The sequence below is a fragment of the Thamnophis elegans genome, chromosome Z (genome assembly GCF_009769535.1).
Source record: "Thamnophis elegans isolate rThaEle1 chromosome Z, rThaEle1.pri, whole genome shotgun sequence".
Taxonomy (NCBI): Eukaryota; Metazoa; Chordata; class Lepidosauria; order Squamata; family Colubridae; genus Thamnophis; species Thamnophis elegans.
The window spans coordinates 29668693-29692296 of record NC_045558.1 but is presented as its reverse complement, the minus strand read 5'-3'; the positions used below and the strand labels follow the sequence as shown (position 1 = coordinate 29692296).

Sequence of the window (23604 nt, the reverse complement as noted above, 5' to 3'; positions counted from 1 at the left end):
AGGAAGAGTGAAGAGAAAGCAAGACCCAACGTCGGGCAAAGAGAATGCCACGAAGACTTCACTTTTCCTGCCGCGCACGCCCTGAACTTCTGCGCATGCTCTCATGGAGGAGGCGCGCGCCTCGGCTGAATCTTCTAGCCTTACAACTCCGCGCTGAGAGCGATGCGTCTTCTTGGGGGAGAGAGGCGGGGCGCTCAGATACAGAGAAGGCCCGGGAGAGGGAGGGGGCGGTACGACGGCGCCCTCCCGCCCTCGCCTCCTCCCGGCCAGAGGCTGGAAGGCGGGGCCTGCGAGGGGAGGAGAGAGAGGGAGAGCGCAGGCCCTTCCAGCGAGCGGTGCGAGCGTCCGGGCTAGGATGCTCTTGGTATCGCCCTGCGGGGGCAGCAGCTGCAGCAGTAGCAGAAGCCGTGCCAGGGACTAACCCGCCGCTTCGCTCCCTGCCGCAGCCGCGCTAGCGCCCGACGTGTTGCTGCCTGAGAGACAGCCAGCCAGCAGGGCTGCTTGCTTTTACTGGCCCCTCCTTTCCCGCCGTCTCTTCCTTTCCCTCCCCTGCCCGTTGGCGGCTCCGGGGCACTGACCCTCGCCGTCCTCTTCCTCCTCTTCCTCCTGGGTTGCTCCTCGGCGGCTCCCATGGCGGCCCCGGGTAATATCGTGTCCGTTATGGCGAGTAAGACCAAGACCAAGAAGAAGCACTTCGTGGCCCAGAAAGTCAAGCTCTTCCGGGCCAGCGATCCGCTGCTCAGCGTCCTCATGTGGGGAGTGAACCATTCGGTAAGAGACGCCGCTGCCGCGCAGACGACTCCGGGGGGCGGGAAAGGCTCGCCTGGCTGTAGTTTCTCCCCCCTCCTGGCGCAACGGGGCTGCGGAGACAGTCCATCAGACCCGGCTAGCTGCCGGCTAAGCACGATGGGAACTATAGTCCCGCGCCTGTGGAGAGCCGTCAGGTAGGGAGGAGGATTCCCTTCGGTTTTGCAGGTGTGTTGCCGCCTGCCTTAATTTCCCTCCTTTCATTAGAAAGGTGTGATGGGGTTGATGTAGCTCTCGTCTTCTAATCAATTGCTGCTGCCCTGTGACTGCAACTCCCCCCCTCCCTCCCCCCAATCTTGCAGGGCCATCTTGCTCTTTCACACCTCGGATTTAGACTAATCTGCAGGAATTCAGAAGTAGCGGTGCTCCATAACAGGATCGGTGTAGTTGATTGAAAGAGGATACAAAATTTCATTCCGGGGAAAGAGATGCTCTTCTGCAGAAAGCATAGATAACCTCTTGGATTCACTAATGCAGTGCCATGTTTCCTTTGGGATGTCAACAGCTGTGGGTGTGCAGCTTCCCATTGTTTTTCTGTTCTTATGCGTGGCTGCATCTTTGCAAAGCCTTCAGTGCCTATGATACTGTCAGTATTTTGGTAGGATAAGTAATTCTGCTTCAAGCAAGGGCTAAATATCAGCTGCTAGAATATTTCCTTTAGTGCTTGCCATAAGCACCCAAAGATGACTCTTCATAATGCTATACAGACATTATCTTGATTGGACAAATAACTATTTTTATGCAATTTCCTGGGGTCATCTTCACCCAGAGAACACTGGGGTCCAAACCCAGTGCACATGTCACAGTATGCATATTTGTTGTGATGGTTGATAGACAGCAACATAATTGAATGTCTACTTGTCTAATGGTTTTAGTACACCCCCCCCCCAATTTGAATGTATTTTTCATAGTATTGCTACAAAAGCAGTCATAAAACAGTGCAGAGGAATTGGGAAACTTTTCATTCTAATCCCCAGTACATTCAATGGATCATGGAGTTGGAAGCAGAGCAGTAAGGAATGTCTGGGATAAAATATGGTAGAGTCGCTATAATAGAGAAGGTGATGGCAATGTGCTGTCTTGGACTACTGCAGTGTCCTGTTTCTCAGCTAGGAATAACAGTTCATTTAACTATGCAGTATTATGCTAGTGAGACCAGGGAGAAAAGAAATGTAAAATGTAGTTTGACAGAAGAAAAATACTATTGAAGATAACATGATTTTGATAATGATGAAACTCATGTGATCTAAGCTGTTAGAAATGACAGAATGTCGATGGTATAGAAAGTGTGTCATTGTAATTGTATGAGAATTATATTCACCTAGTTAGGGGAAGTAATACTGCAGGTGTGTGTTTGTGAGTATGCGTGTATGCACATGTGTGCACATAGACCAAATATGCAGGGTTTTGTTCAGTGTGGCAACAAAGATTGGTTCTAAAGATTATGGCGGGCTATTTCTTGTGAACTTTTGAAATTTGTTTCCTTTTTTTATTCAGCACAAGAATTAACATCTCATTAAAGGGGGAAAAGCTGCTTAAAGAAATAGCTAATAGAGCACAAATCATGTGCTCCCCCCTTAGTAGTATTGTCTGACTTTAATATAATGAGAATTTGCTTTATTGCGTAATGCGTATGTCCACATATATTAGCTGCCACATCTTTTAGTAGAAGCTATATTTGGTATTTGCACATTGATTCTAAAATCTGGTTAATTCACTGTCTTCTTTTTCCTGGAAAGCTGGTCCTGTGCCCTGCTGTAAATATGAGTTCAGATAAATTCATTGAATGCTTATATTGAAAATGCTTGGGCATGATTAACTTTCATACCAAAGTGCTGTTCAAAACATAAAACTTCCTTAACTTGAGGAAAATGGCAACTTTCACATCACATATAGTTATGATTTCACAAACACTAGGCCACTGTTTCTCAAACTTGGCCTTTTCAAGAGATGTGGACCTCAACTCCCAGAATTCCTCATCCAACATGGCTGGTGTAGAATTCTGGAACATAAGTCTACACCTCATAAAAAGGCCAAGGTTAAGAAACACTGCTGTAGGCTGAACTGGTAGCCAACTATTGGTTCTGTGATTAATTTGACAATGCTATACATAAAATACAATAGATGATTTTCCTTGAGCAGAGATGAATGTATGTATATGTGCACATATTTGCTCATACCACACATGAATATGGAGGTTTGAGGAAGTTTGCTAATTCAGCCTCTGATTCTAAAGTAGACATTTTCTTTCTTCTTGAAATACAAATAGAGGATTTAGAGAAATCAAAAGTAGGGTAACATTAACCTTTCATTGCATAAGTAGAATTTTATTTTCCCTCAAAGTTACATGAATATTAGTTTGCACTGTCCTTTGCTGAAATTTCTAACAAGACTTTTTTTTATGAAAAAGGAGGAAATCTGCATGAAAACTTTCCATTAAGTCTAATATTGTTACATTTTCAAGAGAAGAGAGCAGATCTGGAGGATGGTTTCTGATAATTGATTGTGTAGACAGTTATCTGTAATAGTAATGTTGTAAGTTGCTTATAATGAATTAAATTTTTATTGAGAGTTTCCAGAGTTAATACAGTGCTAAGAACCTGGTACATCTGGGAAAATGCATTTTATACAGCATCTTCAGTTTTGAATTTAAATAAGTGAAAAGAAACTCAACTCATAATTCAGAAAACAGTATATGTTGAATTGTAATAATATTAAAGGTAAACCTCGAAATATACATTTTACTGGTTTCACTATCAATAATTACCTTTAATGAGAAAAGGAGGTGTGAGAGTTAAATTTTCCTTTTATCTTCAGTTAAATTCAACTGTTCAAAGTAGTATATTCATTTGGCAAGTAATTGTTTTCTCAACAATTCTACATTTTCGCACAACAGCTCCTGTAAACCTTGCCACCAACTGGAATTGATAGGAGCCAAAGCCTAAACATCTTGCGTATTTGATTACAGAGTTGCGCAGAGATTATGACCGTGTTATTCTCTTTTTTGTTCAGTGTATTACCCTTTTTTTTATATTGCTGCTTTGTACAGTCCTGAATTCTATTTTTGCTCTGCCACCAATAGTTCAGGCAGCACAAATATATTGTAGATTTTTCAACTCTATTCATCATTTCATATTTTCTCATGCTGGAATGCCCATCCTAATCACCAGTTATTTTGTGTTATCCTAAATGTTTCATCTCTGTCAAATTATTTATATCTCACATCAAATAAACAAATGAAAAAGTAAATGTGAAGTATTTGGGATTCCCCCTCCATAAAAGTATGAGAACTGATCACCTATTCTTACTTTGTACTTACCTTTTAGAGGACATTTCCTTTAGTGTGGAATTACTAAATGTATCCATGTGTTTTTGATGGGAGATTGTTGACGAGCTCTTAGATATTTGTTGGCAAGAAATGAATTTGCTGACAACTCTAAACAAGACTTTTACAAAATCAAGCTAACAATTGTTTGGTATTGCATACATTGGCTTCTGGATAATTTGGTATATAAGTATAATCTTTATTGTCATTGTACTTAAATACAACAAAATTGGTTTTGGGGTTTTTTTTACACTTCCCTTTCCATATTTTATGTGTGAGGATTCACATCAAGCTAGGACACATAATGCATTAAGTACAGTTAAAGGCATATCATTCTATGAAATTTGGATTTGGTGTCTGAATTGTCCTAAAGTATTGAATACTTTATTATGTCAGTGATTGAAAACTGAATATTGACTGTGGGTGTTGGCTTAAAAAAGGCAAGAGAATTATTTGCTTAAAAAATAACAGTACATTTTTACTGATTTCCTGCATCTTCAATATATACTCATGACAATTTGAGATAAAGTAACATAATACAGTCCAGAATAAAATTACAGTTGCATAATCTACAACAGCTGCTGGGCTAACATAAGTAAACACACAGTATCCTAAAGTAATTAATACTGACTCATTCAATGGCTATTTAAATGTCTTTGAGTTTTTAAAATAAAGATTAGCTTTTGAGAGTACATACTTTATTAGATTGCTCTACTTGTTTAGAAAATTACTATCACATTTGGGCTTGGGGGGGAATCCAATGAAGCATCATGTGACAGTTCTTAACTGCCATCTAGTGGCCATATGGACTTTTGCATTCCAGATCTAATAGTCCAAGGATAAATAAAAATGCCGCCTCGAACTAAATTTTAAAAGTTCATATGTGGGATTGATTTAAAAAAAAATCGAAATCAGTGGTAAAGATTCTTCTGAATATATCAGTACTAGATCCTCAAAAGAAACCCAAAAGACTAGTAAATATTTTGCCACAAAATTTAAGAATATTTTTATAGTTCTGTGGTCAGTTATTAATAAAATAAGAATTCTTGACTTTAGAGACAAACTATTTCATGTTAAGCAGTCTGGTTTTGTCATTGATAATATAGCTTGGATTAATATCTTATACTAAATATTTCCCATAATTAGTGCAATTACATGGATATATATACACACACATACACATACCTACACATATGTACACATACATACACATACATACATACATACATGCATCTGAATAGGTCATCTTAATAGTCTAAAGCCTTTTTTTAAATTACTTTGTTGACATTTCTAGTTATGGTGGAATGTAATCCAGAATCATGAGGGAGGGGATGATTCAGGGAGCAAAGACACAATATATCTTGGAACCGATAGGCAGGAAAAGAACAAAGGCTTTCCTCCCCTCAGTTGGTTTGCACAATATATCAAATAGTTTATACAGATAAGTCTTTAGTCTGGGAAGATGAATAAAGAAACTACTCTAAACTAACTACTCATATTCTTCTTGGTTTCTTTGGCCTGATACAAATAAACATAATAAAGATAAATTAGTTTATAAAAGAGAAGTTCAGAAGGCACAGAAAAAAAAAAGTAAAAAGTAAAATAAGGCAACAAAGAAAATAAAGAAATAATTTTCAGCTTCGTCACAATGAGAATATGTTAATACCGTTGGAAACTACCACATGGGCTGGAAGGAGTGAGACCTAGCTTAGAGTCTTTGCACAGCCGCAAAACACATAAGCTTGACTTCCCCCAAGATTCATGAAGCCATTATTTGATCATTCCCAGGGGAAGGCAAGCAGTCTAGGAAAATTCTTGTAACATAGATAGAAGTCAATAAAACTTTTACCTCAATTATTTGTAAGCAACTCTGGTTGCTTGTGCCTGACATACACTTTCACTCTCATTTACTGTTACAAATTAAACATCCTTTTCTAGATTTGTTTATTGTATTCCTGTTAGTATTAGTAATTTCAATTTTTGTCTTTCATGGCTTAAAAACTCTGTAATGTCCATATCAGATAAAAGATTTCTTAAAGTTGTTTTTATCTTCCATTTATTCATTGAAATTTGTATCCCGTTTCAGATATTAATTATCAATATTTAAGTCTATTTTTCAAAAACTTTTCAAGATAACAAAAAGTTATAGTCATTTATAGCCAAAAGTTTTAGCTTAGCCATTTCTACTTGGTCCTTTAGTTCCCTCTAGTGTCCTTTTCCATTTTCATCAAGCCTCAGTTTCTAATGTGAGTCGGCTTCCATTTCAATCATTTTCCATGAATATATTATTTAATTATATTTTTTCCAAATCTTACAGCTCTATTTAAAACTTTCTTATACCAAAATTCTAGTGTGTGTGTGCGCGCGTGCATGCCTTCTGTCAATTATATATTATTTTAAATTCTTAAATCTCTGTTTAAAATTTGTTAAATCCAAAGATTTAAGATAAAACTCACCAGATGTAAAATTCAACTCACTGTTTTGAAGGTCTCTAATAGCAATAAAATGGTTACATTGAACATTTCTGAATGTGATTGGAAAGTGAGTTTGGCTGGCTTATTGCTTTATAAAGACTCAACTATTACTGAGAACAAAAGTGTCGGCTCTTGGTGCTCAAACCCATGGGAGACTGCTGCCATTCACAGCACTTTTGGGCAATCTTCTGTTCTTTGCTTTTTCAGAAACCTTTGAAAGACTAGTCAAAGGACCACACTTTCATTATTCATAGTTGTTGTTGTCTATGCTTGTTCGTTGAGATGTCTTCCGACAGTGGTGACTCATATCTCAATGGAATGTTTCTAAATCCTGATTCTTTTGTACAAACCAGACCCATTCTTTTTAGAAAGATACTTCAAGAACTGTCAACCATTCTGTAATGTTATAACGATAAACCTAATTCCTGAAGCATAAATGTATTGATTTTTGAACTATGAATTGTCCTACAAAAGCAAAGGACGTTTAGAATGGATGGCAGAAAATCATACACCATCTTCCTCTTTGTTGTATAGGATAAATTAAAAGCATTTTCAAGTACTTCAGAGGGGTGCCTTTTCTCCCTTTGCGTCTAATGCCAAGCTTATTTGAGAAGACCATCTATTTCTTCCTAATAGTTTATAGAAATAGTTGTAATTCAGAATTCTCTGATACAATGCCCTTCAGATATGAAATCAAATTAACTCTTACAACACCCGTCAAAATAGATTATTAGGTTGGTCATTCTTACAGATTAAATTAGAATATTCTGAATTCTAATTACTTAGTCATTGTTGCAAATGTTGCTTAAATTTAATGTTGCTGCATTTCCTTTAGAAACGCAAAGGTGCTTTTTCAAGAGGCAACTGGACTTTCTGGTTTTTCTTTGAAGACATTTCACTTCTCATACAAGAAGCTTCTTCAGCTCTGACTGAAGCTGAAGCTTCTTGGATGAGAAGTGAAATATCTTCAAAGAAAAACCAGAAAGTCGTTGCCTCTCTTGAAAATACATCTTTGGGGCAACTATGACCTGGATGACTGAGAATCTCCATAGACATTTTCCTTTGGAAACCAATATAAGTAAATCACATACAGGTAGCCCTTCACTTAATAATTAGTTTAGTGTCTGTTCAAAGTTACAACAGCACTGAAAACAGTGATTTAATGACCATTTTTCACACTTATGACTGTTGCGGTATCCTGATGGTCACACGATTAAAATTCAGGTGCTTGGCAACTGATTCATATTTATGACATTTTCAGTGTTCCGAGGTCACGTGATCACCTTTTGCTGCCTTCTGACAAGCAAAGTCAATGGGGAAGCCAGTTTCATTTACCAACCATGTTACTAACTTAACAACTGCCGTGGTTCAGTTAACAAGTGTGGCAAGAAAGGTCAAAGAATGGAGCAAAACTCAGTTAACAAATATCTCTCAGCAAAGAAATTTGCTGCTCAATTGTGGTTGTAAATTGGGAACTATCTGTACTGCATCTTAAAGTAGGACAGAACTGATCTACCGAGATGCCATTTTCAAATATTAAATCATAAAATATTAAAGAGAATTGTGAAGGAAATATAAAAACTTTCTTTGTAGAATTGCGCACCTCCTGTAGGTATAAAAAATCGCATTGCAGGGAAAATTAAGATCTTGAAACTTAATAGACATGATGTATCAGTGATATCCCAAAGCTTAAATTTATTTAAGTCAGATTTATTTATTTGTTTGTTTCTTAAATTTTTTATTGATAAACAATAGCAGACTGGCCAAAAAGTAGAATTGAAAAATCTAGATAGGAACACCAGACAAATAATGATAATGAATTATGTCCTTCATTTGTGCAGCAGTGTTGACTGACTCTACTTGCCAAAGAAAATATGGGCATTATGTTGCAAGTCAGACAATTGAAGAAGAAGAAAAGGCATTGGAACAGTATCTGAAGGATAGTGAATAAGATACACTAAAGCTAGTATACCAGAAAAGCTTATTGAGTTTGAGACCAAACTTGGCCTGCAAGAAAGACCAAATGAACAACAAAAAAGAGGTATGGAAGATAAAGTTCTACGTGGCCAATACATTTAAAAAATAGTGGGGGAAATAGATAATAATAAGACCTGGCAATACCTAAGAGCAGGAAAGTTGAAAAAGAAACATGAGCTAATTCTGGCTGCCTAAGAGCAACCCTTAAGAACAAACACATACAAAGCCAGAATTGAGAAAACAGCAACAGACAACAACTGTTGCTTCTGCAAACAAGCTGAAGAAACAGTGAACCACCTGGTTATCTGCTGCAAGAAGATTGCAATAAGATTGCACAGACTGACTGTAAACCACAGCATGACAAAGTAGCAACAATGGTGCATTGGAAGATTTGCAAGAAGTATCATTTGCCTGCAATCAAGAACTGGTGGGACCATAACATAGAAAAAGTAATAGAAAATTAAGAAGCTAAAGTGCTCTGGGACAGACAGGCACCTATCTCGTAATACAACATAACAAGGAGCCATGGTGACACAGTGGTTAGAATGCAGTATTGCAGGGGAACTCACTGCTCACTGCCAGAAATTTGATTCTGATCAGCTCAAGGTTGATTCAGCCCTCCATCCTTTTGAGGTTGATAAAATGAGGATCCAAATTGTTGGGAGCAATATTCTGATTCTGTAAACTTAGAGAGGGTTGCAAAGCACTGTAAAGCAGTATATAAGTGCTATTGCTATGTCTAAGTGCTATTGCTTTTGTTAACACCACAGACTTATCAATATAAAGACCTGCAAACAGAAATAGGGCAACTGTGGCAAAAGAAAGCAAAGCTAGCACCAATAGTCATAGATGCCTTAGGTGCATCCCGCAAACATTTGAACACTATCAACATTGACAAATTCACTATCAGTCAATTGCAAAAGGCAGCTTTACTTGGAACAGCTTACACCCTGTGATGATACCTATAACGCCATCAAATCCTTATCTTCCTATCCCAGGTTCTTGGGAACGACTCAATTAAGTGGATAAAAATGTCAAATCCAGTCTGAACATCTGGCTGACCGTGCAATAAACCATTTATCATTAAAAGATAGAAGGGAACACTGAGAACCTGGGTCTTCTCTTAGTCTGATAATCATCTCCAGAGTGATTCCCCCTCCCCGTTGGGACCCCAGGTCAACTGGCAAAACCTGATCTTTAGGCCTTTACTGAAGGTCAGGAGAATTCGTGCAGATCTCACCTTAGAGAGTATGATATCCAAGGAGCCATGGCTGAAAAGGCTCCTCTTCTGGAACCTGCCAGCTGGAATTCCTTGACTGACGGGGCTAGCACAATGCCAGTATTCTTTTTGATAGTTCCTTGATTAGGATATCATTTCTGTTTGCTTAATTGTTTTCTGATGTTAATTCCCACTTATCTGGATACAGGGTGCTCGAGGTGATGTGTTCTGGTCTCTTTGTTTCCTTTTTAGGTTTCTTTTCATCTCTTTTGAATAATATATAAATTTAGTTTATCTCTATGTGTCTTACTAATGACTGATTTGTCTGAATTTCAGGCTTCTAGGAATTTCTTAACTTTTTTTCTTTCTTTTTAAATCTGATATAGGATGTCCATAGCTTCCCAGTTGAAACAATGGCTGAATCTTTCCTTGTGTGGTGGGATTAATGTTTTTAATTGCTAGTTGATGTTCATGGGTGCACTATTCAAATCTTTTCCCTGTTTATCCTACATAGTGTTTATTATAGTTCTTAGACTGCATGTTGTAGATGCCTCCTGTTTTTTTCTTCTTGGGCTCTCTAGTCTTGTGGTTTACTTAAAATGTTTTGAGGGCTTTGGTTGGTTGGTGTGCTATGGTGATGCTGTGTGATTGCAATAGTCCATTGGTTATTTCTAAAATGTTTTGGATGTATGGCGATGTTATCTTTTTCATACATTGATTTTACTAAACTGGATTAAATGGTCAGGTCCTTTTTGATACATTTCTGTGGATATCCATTTTGTTCAAATATGTTACATAAGTGGCCTTTTTCCTTTTTGGGGCTTTCTGGGTTGTTGCAGTGCATTTGTATTTATCTGAATAATGTTGTTTGAGGTTGATTTTTGGGGTGGGCCTAAATATATGCTCCCCCAAAAAATAAGCCCTAGTGAAGGGGTGGGTGTGGCCAGCATAAGAGGCAACCCTTTCCTTTCCCGGTCACCTCATGGAGGTTTAGCCCTTTAATGCCCTCCCTGAAAATAAGCGCTAGTGAAGGGGTGGGCGCAGCCAGTATAGGAGGCAGCCCTTCCCTTTCCCGGTCACCTCATGGAGATTTAGCCCCTTAATTGTTGTCCGCTGATCTGCTAAGCCAACGAAGGCTGTGTAATTTGGCCCAGATCTCCAGAGGACCTCCCCAGCTGCTGGCCTCCTCCCCCTTTTCCTTCATTCTTTATTGGGATTGCAGCACAACACATATTCCCAAAATGCTCCATCAGAAACCTTCAGTCTTGCAATCTTGGGAGGGGAGCCTATGCTATGATCCCAAAGAAAGAATGGTGTGTATGTAAGAGAGAGAGAGGGAAGGGAGATCCGATCCAACCTCGGAGAGTTATCCAGGGCTGGCAGCAATGTTCTCTCCATGTCTCCCCCCTCTCTCCTTCTCTCTCTTACACACACACAAGTCCGTCACTCCCACCCCTCCCAAGGCAGCCACATCCCTTCACTAACCTGCTTTCCTGATCCATTCTCCACTGCCACGTGCAGGACAATAAAAGTAGTCTGGGACTACTTCAAACTTCGCGAGATTTTTTTTTTTTTTTTTTGGCGAGAAGTTGGAAGGTCTGAATTGCTGGTATTTTTTTACCATAGTCACACAGACTAATTTTCCTGTCCTGAATGCGCAGCGGAGAATGGAGCTGGAAAACAGATTAGTGAAGGGATGTGGCTGCCCTGGCGAGGGGCAGGGGTTTGGCATGGGTGGCTTGACTGAAGTGCCTTCAGGTAAGTTGATGTGGGGCTTTGGGGCAGCTCCGCAGCCCCTGCCTTGCTTCATCCTCCTCCACTACCACCCCACTGCCTTGCTTCGTTCTTCTTTGCAACGCTCAGCCTCTCAAAGTAACAAGAATTGCCTGCATGTTGCTTCTGGGCAGGGGAGGCTTGGTCCTCTTACTCGATTCTTCTCCACTCTTTCTCTCTCTCTCTCTCCCTCCCTCTCTCTCTCTCCCTCCCTCCCTCTCCCTCCCTCCCTCCCTCCCTCTCTCTCTCTCTCTCTCTCTCTCTCACACACACACACACACACACACACACACACATTCAATCTCTTGAACTGGTCACTTTTCGCCCAGAGGGAGACAAAGCGGTTGAAAAGTGTTTGGGCACGTGATAGGCATCGGCCTGCATTGTCACATGTTTGGGCTGTTGAGTGCCAGCCCTGACAGCCGCTGCAGTTCTCATGCCAGCTCTGCAAGGCAAGCAAGCATGGGGCTGCTCTGGTTGCCTGCAGTGGCTCTGTAGCCACCTCACCCTGGTTGCTGCCCAGCAGCCTCCACTACCTCCCTCTGGAACTACCTCATGCACAGCTGGCATGAGAGCTGCAGCACCCACCAGACCCAGGATTGTAACCTGGCACCTGCCACACCAAGTAGGTGTGCAGGCTGGTGCTCAATAGCCCAAAGGAGATATCTTCCTGCTGGAGTTCCGTGTCCAGCTGGTGAGCGGTTCCCAGGACTGCCCAATTCTCAACCAGCTGGCTACATGGTAGGAGGGAGCTTCCTGCCCACTTGAAAGAGATGCTGGGTTGCGTAAAGGGGCTTTTCCCTCCAAAGACCCTCTCAAGCACTGGGTTGTGGGCTCCACCCCAGGGATCCTCAATCGGGGCCCAGCTCTTGACAACCGATTGAGGTAAGACTATTCTCGCCATTGACGGAGCCGGAAGTCAGGTAAGATGTGCGTCTCGCTTCTCCTCCTCCCTATCCCTCCCCACCTGCCACCCCCAAGTTGCACTCCAAAATAGTTTAGTTTATTCTATTTTATTTTATTTACAGCCAGAAACCAAGTTTGTTAAAAAGAGATGAATGCATACATAACCAACAGAATAAATTGTTGTGTTTGTTTGTTTGTTTTTGGTTCCTTTAGTCAGTGTAGACTCCTGGGAACTGCTTGGACATGTCCTTGTAGTTTTCTTGGGAAAATTTCAGAGATGGCTTGGCCTTGCTACTTCCTAAAGCTGAGGGAGAAGGACTGGTCCAACATCACCTAGCTGGCTTGTGCCTGAGATTGGACTACAGTTTATAGTCTCTCAGTTTCTAACGTGGTGCCTTAATTAGCTTTCTTTTAAGAATCACACTATACTACTATATAACATTGTGTTAGATTTTGTAGATTACAAATTATGTAGATAATTTTAATAGAAATGTGCAGTTCCTGGAAATGTGCTATTTAAACTGGCTTCATATAACATATTAAACCTAAATATGATACTAGGGTTAATGGTTAATCGTGGTTTTTAAATAAACTACAGTTTCCTGCATTCATATAGAATGCTAAACTATAAATGGAAGTTTGCAAGCCATAATTATTAGGTTCATGCAACATGCTAAATTAAGTATATAATATTTTATCCTTGTGTGCTATGCAAATTAGATCCCCAAATTGGTTTCCTGGTCTTGGAGAGCAATAGCAATAGCATTTAGACTTATATACCACTTTAGAATGCTTTACAGCACTCTCTAAATAGTTTACAAAGTCAGCCTATTGCCCCCAACAATCTGGTCCTCATTTTACCCACCTTGGAAGGATGGAAGTCTGAGTCAACCTTGAGCCTGGTGAGATTTGAACTGCCAAATTTCAGGCAGCCAGCAGGCAGCAGAAGTAGCCTGCAGTACTGCTCTCTAACCACTGCGCCACTGCGGATGCATCCCATCTGCCTGATTTTCCGATATGAAAATCAATAAGAAAAAGCTGGGTTATTTTTTTGAAGGTAAATTTATTTAAATATAGAATTTCAGCTTTCAAAAGTTATAGCTTTAAATAACTTTTTCAAAGACCCAATAGTATTTGGATCTGTTCCATTAACTCCGAGTAGTTAGCTATAACAGCTGTTTGGTAAAAGCTTGTCTTGTCAGGGAACAGAGTAATCTGATACTCAAACACAACATGTTAAAGTTGAGCAAGCATTGCTTCTTTTGCATAACTACATTGTACTTTCTCCATTATGATTGTTCTTTATGATTTGGCATGGAAATCAAGCAACCATTAACTCAGGAAACTCCTCTAGTTTCCTTATCTTTTAAAGTTCTGTGTGTATCCTCAACTTCATATACTTTGTACTTTTATGTTTCTGGAAGGATACTGAAGCGGGTTTTTAACTGAAAATAATTTTGATGTAGTTTTTCTTTTCTTTTTTTAAATGAGTGGATTGAGACTGCTCTCTCAGTTTCATTTCCAATAGGAATGATACTGAACATTCAATTTGCACTTTGGGATAGCTTCAGGAGCTATAAAATAGTAAATAGGGTCTTTATTTGTCATCCATTGCCCATTCTTGAGCTTTTAGTGGCAGTTAAATTGTTTAGGCACAAGCTGGTAGTCAGGGGCAAGAGAATTCCAGTCCACCTCAAAACTTGATGGAAAGAATAAGCATTGAAGCGAAATACAGGAATTTGCCATTTTTAGTTAGGCACCCTAAAGAGTTTCCAACAATGAGATAAACAGCATTTGTGTCTTCATGCTTGCATGCTACTATGACAGCTCTCAGTAGAACACTTAATCTGTTCTCTGGGGTAATAATAAACATCAAAGCAAGAAATGTTTACTAGATGTTCCTGAAATGTTAAATATTTTGGTTTAAACACTTTTAGTGCCAAGGCCTTCATATTTTAATTTGGGTTGATATTTAATGATATTTAATATTTGGGCAGTATGAAATATTAGATACACAGAAGTTTCTGAATAATATTTTCTCATGGGAAATTTTCCAGGGTAGGGTAATAAGCCCAGTCTTGTTATAAACTGAATTAATTTTTAAGGATAACAGACATCATTTAGTGATCTTTTATAATGACCTTCATCTGTTCTGAAACTGATTTATCGCCAATAGATATGGAAAAATTCTCCGATTGTACAACTTCCCACATAGTTCTACATAGGCATTTCCGGTTCAAGGCAAACTGATTTGTGTGTGAAAGCAGTTTCTAATTAAGGCTATCCATTTTTTAAAAGCATGGAATAATGGGCTTTTCTTATTATCATCACTTCCATTTTGCCTTTTTCTCCTTCAACAATATTCCAGCCCATGGGGACTATCTTAATGCAATATAACTACATAGTTTTATTTCCTCCCCTGTGACTATCTGGCAACAATGCATGTGGTGTTCTCCTCACTTGAAGGTGAAATTTGAAGCTTATTTGTTTACCTGCTACCAGTTTCTACATATAACCCCCAACTAACAAGCACAATTGAACTCAAAATTCTGTTGCTAGGTGAGATGTTTGCTAAGTGAGTTTTGCACCATTTAACGAGCTTTCTTGCCACAGTTGTTAAGTGAACATGGCTTCCCCGTTGACTTGCAAAAAATTATCACATGACTCTGGGACATTGCAACTGTCATAAATATGAGTGAGTTGCCAAGCATTTGAATTTTGATCACGTGATCAGGGGATACTGCAATGGTTGTAAGTGTGAAAAATGGTCATGTCACTTTTTCAGTGGCATTGTAACTAAGCAATCAGTAAACAAGGACTACCTGTATTGATAGTACGGGGGGGGGGATGGAATAGGTTATAAAATGGTTGCTTTTCAAGATTAGATATTGCAGTCTCAAGAGATGGGAAACTATCTTAGAATGTTTAATTCTCTTGTTCTACTAACATTGATTTATTTGGAAGATAAAAATATTTAGTTGGAATAAAAAAGGCATTTTCAGACGTCTGGGTTCTTTAGTGGAATGAGTTGAAATGTTATGACTGATTATGGCAAAGGTAATGTACAAATCTTGTAGCTCATAAAAGAAGGAAATGAGATGTAAAATTGTTCTGTTTATTTAATTTTGCATTCTAGTTTCATGATAATTAAAGAAACTTGCCTTTCTAAAGATTTTAACTACTTCATAAAAACAGATGAAATCAAAAAACTTTTTTTCCCACTCAGAAGAAGAGGTTTTTTAATATATACAGAATATCTTAGAAGCTGAGCATTAGGAATAGAATAAGAATTAGAGTTAGAATTAGAATAGAATAGAATAGAGTTGGAAGGGACCTTGGAAGTCTTCTAGTCCAACTCCCTACTTAGGCAAGAAACCATACACCACTTCAGAAAATATATTCTTAAAAATTTCTAATTTTAGAGCATTCACAACTTCTAGAGGCAACTTGCTCCACTGATTAATTGTTCTAACTGTCAGGAAATTTCTCCTCAGTTCTAAGTTGCTTCCCTCCTTGATTAGTTTCCACCCATTGCTTCTTGTCCTATTTTCAGGTGCTTTGGAGAATACTTTGACTCCCTCTTCTTTGTGGCAGCCCCTGAGATATTGGAACACTGCTATCATGTCACCCCGAGTTCTTCTTTTCATTAAAGTAGACATACACAATTGCAGCAACCATTCTTTATATAAAAAATATTGATCAGATTAATGGTAGTTTCAATATTTATACCAGGACCCAACTTTTAGAAACTAGAAGAGTATGTGTTATAAAATACAAAAAGAAAACCCCCCAAAACAATGACTAGTTCAAATGACTGTATAGATAAAATGTTGTACATGAAGAAATTCTGTGACGTAGTTTATCAGTTATCCAGACATAACATTTTGTAGTTATCATCTTTCTTAAGGATCATTTTGGATTTTTCTTTTTTTCCCATTCGTTTTCCCTTTCGTAATATTTAGACTAAGATTTGGATTAGAAGGCCACCAAGGTCCTTTCTCATTCTGTTACTCTGTTAAGATTGGAATAATCTTACTTTCTTTTTAAAACATTTCGGTTCCTATATCAGTTGTTTCATTTGGTAATTGAAACCACATAAACATTATTTTTTGTATAATAGTATGACAAGATCTATTTGAAGCTTGAGATCTTTTCCATTTTTCTTACCATATATAAAATAATTAGCCATAGTGCAATCAGTATAACTTTACATCAAAATATTCAATGGAAATTCCTACAACGTGTTAGGATAAATTACCCATTTATAACATATAGCATATAACAATAACAGGTAGTTTAAATATTGCCATCCTATAATTATAATTATTCAAATGTTACTACATTTCATTTTTTAAAAAATATTTAATTTTGGATTTAAAAATATGGAACTATTTTAATACAGAATTTTTCTACTAATACATTTTTGTTTCTGTTTTTATTCTTGAGATACTAAAATTTAAAGTCTTTTGTAACTTACTTTTTAAGAGGGAAAAAGGATTGTACTTTATTCTAATATGTACTCATTTATTTAGCATTAGTTGCCAAATGTTTAAGATGCCTCAGTTGAACTGTCTCTTGATAACTTTTAAATAATCAAAAAAAAGAAAAGAAAAACTTTAAATGCCTAAAATATAAAAGTTGGTACTTAAGCAAAATAGATATTCTTTTAAGATTGTTCAATAATTGAAAGTATTCCTTTATCTTTGTGAACATTGCTTACTTTGCCCCCTAACCTAACAATCAGTTTTCAGTTGCTTTTTCAGACTATAATAACTTTCTCAACTGCTAATTTAGAAAATGGGGTTTCCAAGCAAAAGATCTCTAAGCTTTGGGGTCACAAAGCAGAAGGAAATATAGGATGAGTACTCATATGCAGCATATTTTGGGTTATTATAGTGTTTTTCAAACTTGGCAACTCTTAAGAGGTGTGGACTGAGGAAATCTGAGAGTTAAAGTCCAGGCATCTTAAAGTTATTGAGTTTAAAAAAATACTTCTCTAGAGCTGTGACAATTATTGCAAAATAATTCCTAGAAATTTTTTTGAAATGCACAGGAAGTACAGTACTATTCTGTTTTATATCATTTGGCAGCATTATAGATTTTTTCCTCATAATCAGATTAAATTGTAGTCTTGTCTTTCCCTTTCTCCCTTTTGAACTAATCTAATGTTAGGCATTTTTTAAATCTAGCTGTGAAAGCAAGAACCAGTTTCATGTAGTGGTTAATGTACCAGATTAGAAATTGGGAGAGTATGAGTCCTAGTCCTGCCATAGTCACAAAGCCAATAAGGAGACATTGAGCTGCCAGTCCTTGGAAGAAAAAAATGGCAAACTGCATCTGAAAAACCTAGCCAAGTAAACTGCAGTAACTAGCCCAGACAGTCATCAACATTGACTCAAAGGCACACATACATACCACAAACAATTCCAACTGATTAGTCAACATTGCCTCATATCAAAACGATTCAGAGCAAAGTTTTCTTGATTGGTTCTAATTACCGTAATATACAGTGATGGTGAATCCATGACATCACATGACATTTTGGGTAACACATTAGTGTTTACAACACACGACAACTATTGAAAGTAGACCCTGATCTTACATGATTTTCAAAAGCTGTGGAGGCTGTGTGAGAATGGGATGTGCTCTTGCACAGCTTCTAGGAGTCGCAAAGAGGGCCACATTCTCATGCAGTTTTTGGAGGCTTTAGAAATCTCAGAAAAAGCATTCTCCAAAGCTTACTTCAAGAACAAAAGCCTTATGTAACCCAAAGTAGCCTCAGGTAGATTTTAGGAGGCCGTCAACACAAACAGAAGGTAAGCAGTGTGTGATAGATCTTGGGGACTGCTGGGTCATGGGGGCCATTGTGTTATTTCCCAAGGCCCATGACAGTGGTAGTGGTAAAATTGGAGTTGAGACCCAGGCCTCTACTTTTGGCCCAGTCTTGGAACTGCCACCAAGTGTTGCTGTTCTGAGTAACCTAGATAAGGGGATATAGAAAAAATTTTCTCTTGGTGTGAGGTGAAAAGCTAGTAGAATCAAGGCATCTTCTGAAAACAGTCCCCACAGTATTATTATAATGCATGATAGAAATAAGGAGAACAGTTATCTGATGATTTAGAAAGAAAGAGAATCTGTATGTACGTAAGCAGGCGCGGTAGCATCTCTTCTCTCAGGCCGGAAAAAAAATCTCAATTATACGTTGCAAGATTGATGCCCCACATCTTGGCTTTTGCCTGATGGACAAACTTTCCCCTCAAAAAAGGAAGTAGTACAATTAAGTGTGCCAGTATGAATAATGCTGGGTTATTTTGCCATAGTAACAGTATGTCCATTTTATGTTAGTTAGGGAAGTCACACAATGAGATTGGAGTATTTCCAGAAACACATTTTACTGAGGAAGGCATAGCAAAATGATGACTGCTTGAAGCTGCCTCGGTGTGGTAGATTCACTAAGGCAGAAAACAATAGGAAATAGGTGTGTGTAGATGCTTTTTTAATGCAGTTAATTGGCTTGGTATGGATTTATAGTTAATGGTTAATGTTAATTACCCTTAAACAGAGTTGCCCCTGTTTTGTACTTAGATAGTGAAAACCAAGAAAAATCAGAAGTATATAACTGGTAAGCAGAAAAGATAAAACTTCTGTACTAATGCCATGAAAATTATCATAGCCATAATCATGGAGTCAGCAGTAACTGAGATCAAATTGAAGAAGACTTTAATTTACAGGTTCATTTTGATATCAATACAGCTATCCAGAAATGTCAATTCTCACTTTATGCTTTGTTGAAGTGGATTTTCAAGTGTGGTTACCATTATGTATAATAAGATGCAAGAAAAAAAAGGAAAGGACATAATCTTTGAGGATCCCAGAAGTTACCTGGATGACAGGTGAAGCCCCTATTGACAAGATTTTATTGGAGAAATTTCAGGCTTGATATTTTTATGTTAACTAGGACAATATCACTACTTTTAAACAATGTAAAATCTTTCCAAATAGGAATTCAGGTATGGATTGATTGTAGATATGTGGAGATTCCAAATCTCATAATTTACAGCAAGCACGTGGTAAGCAAGACTGCTGTGATGAGTTCATGCCAATGGTTTTTAATCAAAACATGTTAACTTTTAAATCTAGTGTTCTAAAACGATCTAAGCCTAGATTAGGGGTGCCAAACTCAATTTCATTGAGGCCTGCATCAGGTTTGTGTTTGACCTTGGGGGGAAGAGTGGCTGTGGCCAGAGTGGCCGTGGCCAACTCAATATCACTCGTGTCGGGGGAACCTGTGGTGACTTGAGCATTCTGCCAGAGAAAACTGGCTCCTGAGCTCCATTTTCGGTTGCGACAGCTTCCTGTAACCCTCTGCCAGTGAAAATGGAGCTTGGGAGGACCCTCCTGACCTTCTTTTTTGCTGGCAGAATCACCGCAAGTCAGTCCTTTGCTGTTTCTAGGGCAGTCACATGGCCAGATCTAAGCTCCCCGTGCCTTGAGTTTGACACTCCTGGCTTAGATGAAGGTGCATCATGAAACAAACATACACCTTTTTGTATATGTATTACAATGGCAGACATATGTAAAAAAGGAATTGAGTTTGCATAATGATGTCACAATGTGCCCTGAGCAATTAATCTTAATTTATTTTTAAATATGAATCTTAATTTATGTTTAAAATGTAAAAAAGACACATTCTATCTCTCTAATGCAGACGTTATAATGTCTAATATGGAAATATGTTATGACATCTGAATATATATTCTAGAAGATAAGCCCACATTTCATAGCATATTGTCTCCTTCCCTACATATTATTCTAAAAATATATTATTTAATAATTTTGGGATTAAGCAAAGGAATCTTTAAAGAGTTTTTAAAGTATCACAAGGCTTATAATTGTACTATCATTCAGATATATCCAAGATATCACAGAGCGGATTTTAGATAGCTTTAAATTGCTTTATATCGTGTGAGTCATTGGTAGCTATCTAAGGTTTTAGCAAAAGCCTTTCAGATGCTACCTAATATTTTGATTTCAAGACCACAGGGACTAACTACATGTTGTGAACTCTAGATGTTGTGTTTTTTAACTTTAACAATGGTTCTTCTACATGCTTTTATAAACTAACTTTCTACTAGGAAAAGCACGGATTTTGTTTTATTACATTATATAAGCTTTTTCCTTGCAAAAATGTGGGGGTCTTCTTTCTGATGCAACCATTTATTTTAATTTGTGTCACTGTTGTTACACAAGTTAACTATTGTTTTCATGCTATTTGATTCTGTAAGTAGCAGATGATGCAAAACCATTTTTTGCCTTTGGCACAGAAAGCCTCAATAGTGGCTGGTTCCTTGAAGCCGGTCACCAAAATCTGGAAACAATTGATTCTTTTTCTATTTTCTGTTTGATATTCTTAAATTAAAGAAGCATTGCTTTTGAACATTGCCTGAGAACAAAGACAAGTCAAGAGATTGCCTTGCTGTGCCTGTCTCCATTGTTGTAGATTCTCTGTTGTCTCCCTGTAGTAAGTAATGCTATCTGTAATTTAATAATTGCTGAAAAAAAGCATTGTGCATTTGGAGGGAATTTTATTATTAGCAAGAAAATACTAAACGGCATATTAAACTGCCATAGATGAACACAACAAATTCAAATTTAATTCAGACATAAAAATATGCTAATAAATATAATACTAATACTTCATAATTTCTGCAGTAAATTTTGGAAAATCTGATTTCTAAACTGAGATAAATCTATTTTATAGTTTATAGCACATCAACTATGGAATAATTTTCACATGTTCTCTGTAATTGGTTTGTTTTAAGATGAAGAATTTCATGAATTGTGTGTCCTGTAAAATATGACTAGTATTCATGATGGTTAGAAAGTCAACATCTGGAGGTCTTCATGTTTTCCAACTGAGGCAGGAAGAAATTAATTTCTTCTCATATTTCATTTTTTTTTAATTTCCTTTTTGTCTTCTTTGTAGATCAATGAACTGAGCCATGTTCAAATCCCTATTATGCTGATGCCAGATGACTTCAAAGCATATTCAAAGATAAAAGTGGACAACCACCTTTTCAATAAGTAAGTTATGCCACTTCTGTTTTGTTTTATATTTTTCAGTTGAAATAAATAAATTTTTACTTAATTTTGATTCTCTGAGTAGGGTTTTTAAAAATATGCTACCATGTTTCCCCAAAAATAAGACAGGGTCTTTTTTTTCTTTTGACCCCCAAAATATGACTGTGGCCTTATTATCGGGGTGGGTGGGCAGGGAATGGACCAGGCCGCAAGACTCCGCTTCAGTTTCTGAAAAATGGCACTACCGAGCAAGCGGGGCTGGCTGTGATGGCTTGGACTTGGTGGGGCTCATCAAAAAGAGAGAGAGAGAGAGAGAGAGAGAGAGAGAGAGAGAGAGAGAGAGAGAGAGAGAGAGAGAGAGAAGGGTGGGAGAAGAAGGGAAGGGAAAGTGGGGGGGGAGCGCAGCTTAATGGGATATTCGATATCCTGCAAGGAGCATTTTCCCTCCTCCACTCCTCCTTTTCTTTTCTTTGCAAAAAACAGAGCTGTGCCAGCTGGACAGGGTGAAGATGAGGCGGGTGGGATGCTTGGGATGGGGAGAAAAGACTGCTGAAGAAAAAAAGGAAAGCGCCTCTCCCCTCTTCCTTTAACCTCCAAGCTTCTCCACTCGCACAGCCTCCTCCTCCTCCTCCCTTTACCTGTCCCTCTGTGGGAGCAATACTTTCCAAAAGGCACCTGGAGGAAAGAAAAGGATGAGCGACTTCGGCGGCTGCCACTGAGCATACCTCTATGGCTGTTCGGGCACGCTTAACAAAAAGGTAGAAAGGCAGTCGAGCTGCCAAAAGGGAGCACCATACCTTGCCAGGCAGTGTCCTGAGAACTTTAGGGGGCATGTGGAGAGGGAAAGACAGATAGAGGGGGTGGGGTGGGTGGCAGGGATGTTGGGTTTCCTTCCTTCTGTTGTGTGACCACCGGGTGACATGTGATGGGCTGGGCACAACGTTTCGCTTCTCCAGAGCCCTGCCAATCTTTGGGGGCAAGTTTCCTCCCCCACTTCTCCCAACTGGATGTATTGGAGGGCAATCAAGGGGCCTACCTGAAGTCCACCCCCAACTCACTGCAACCATCCAACATAGGGCTGAGGAGACCCGGGTGCAAAATGTGACACATTTAAACACATAAAAAATCACAACCCTCTCCTTTCTCCTCACCCACACCCCAAATTACCCCTAACTTTCGGGTTTGATACGTCCGAAAAGCCAGCCATCTCTCGTCGCACATGCGTTTAAGTAGGTTTTTTTGGGGGGGGATATTTTTTTTGGGGGGGGGTGTTATTTTAATCCATGTGCTGAAAAGCCCGATTGGGCTTAGTATTAGGACATGTTGTATTTTCGGGGAAATACGGTAAGAATATCAGCAGTTCTATTGTGCAGTTGGTTTTTCATTATATTTTTTTCTACTTGGATCCCAAAATAAATTGAAAGGTGGAAGAGGAGGAATTCCAAAGGAGTGAAGGAAGCAACGTGCTTACCCTCCTGTGTAGGCCTGATGTCCTGGAAGTTATCACTTCTCCAAAAGGTTGCTTCGAAGCTAAATTTCCCAAAGTTTCAGCTCTGGTCTAAGAGAATCTCCATTAGTATGCATCAACTAATAGTGCTTCTCAGTATAGTTCTACAGTTTAGACTTGATGTTTACATGACTTAAAAGGGTGCTATTAATTCATTTTAAAATATTCTAAGAGGTAGAGATTAATGCTGCTGTTAATGTTTGGGAATTCTGTAGTTTGAAAAGTTATAGCTAATTTAAAAATTGATTGTTATACCTATTAAAGATTTGCTAAGTCAATTTACTTATCTATTACTTAACAAAAAAACTATTGAGGATTTGCTAAATCAAATACAGGTTACTTCTGGAAGTATTTAGGAAATAGAAGCACAGGGATGATGTATTCCATATGCACACAATCATTAGAATCGGAACTGCACAAGTGGAATATTCTATTAATTCAGTGTCGTATATATTAATATTGGATTAGTGTTGCAGAAATAAAGGCTTAAAGACTGATTAGAGCTGAAGGCTGCAAGTTGTATCAGAGACTTATA

General features: G+C 38.4%; 1 protein-coding gene across 2 annotated transcripts in view; it reads left to right on the top strand.

The window, feature by feature from the left end:
* The first annotated feature begins 206 nt into the window (after window positions 1–206).
* PIP4K2A (phosphatidylinositol-5-phosphate 4-kinase type 2 alpha) overlaps window positions 207–23604 on the top strand; it is a 65134-nt gene continuing 41736 nt past the window's right edge. The window contains exons 1-2 of one of the 2 annotated variants that reach the window (XM_032236981.1): window positions 207–771; window positions 21468–21565. In XM_032236981.1, coding sequence (XP_032092872.1) covers window positions 631–771; window positions 21468–21565 — 239 coding nt within the window. In that variant the 5' untranslated portion in view covers window positions 207–630. Of the gene's footprint in view, window positions 772–796; window positions 945–21467; window positions 21566–23604 lie in introns of those variants that run through there. The other variant, XM_032236982.1, reaches the window with a different exon arrangement.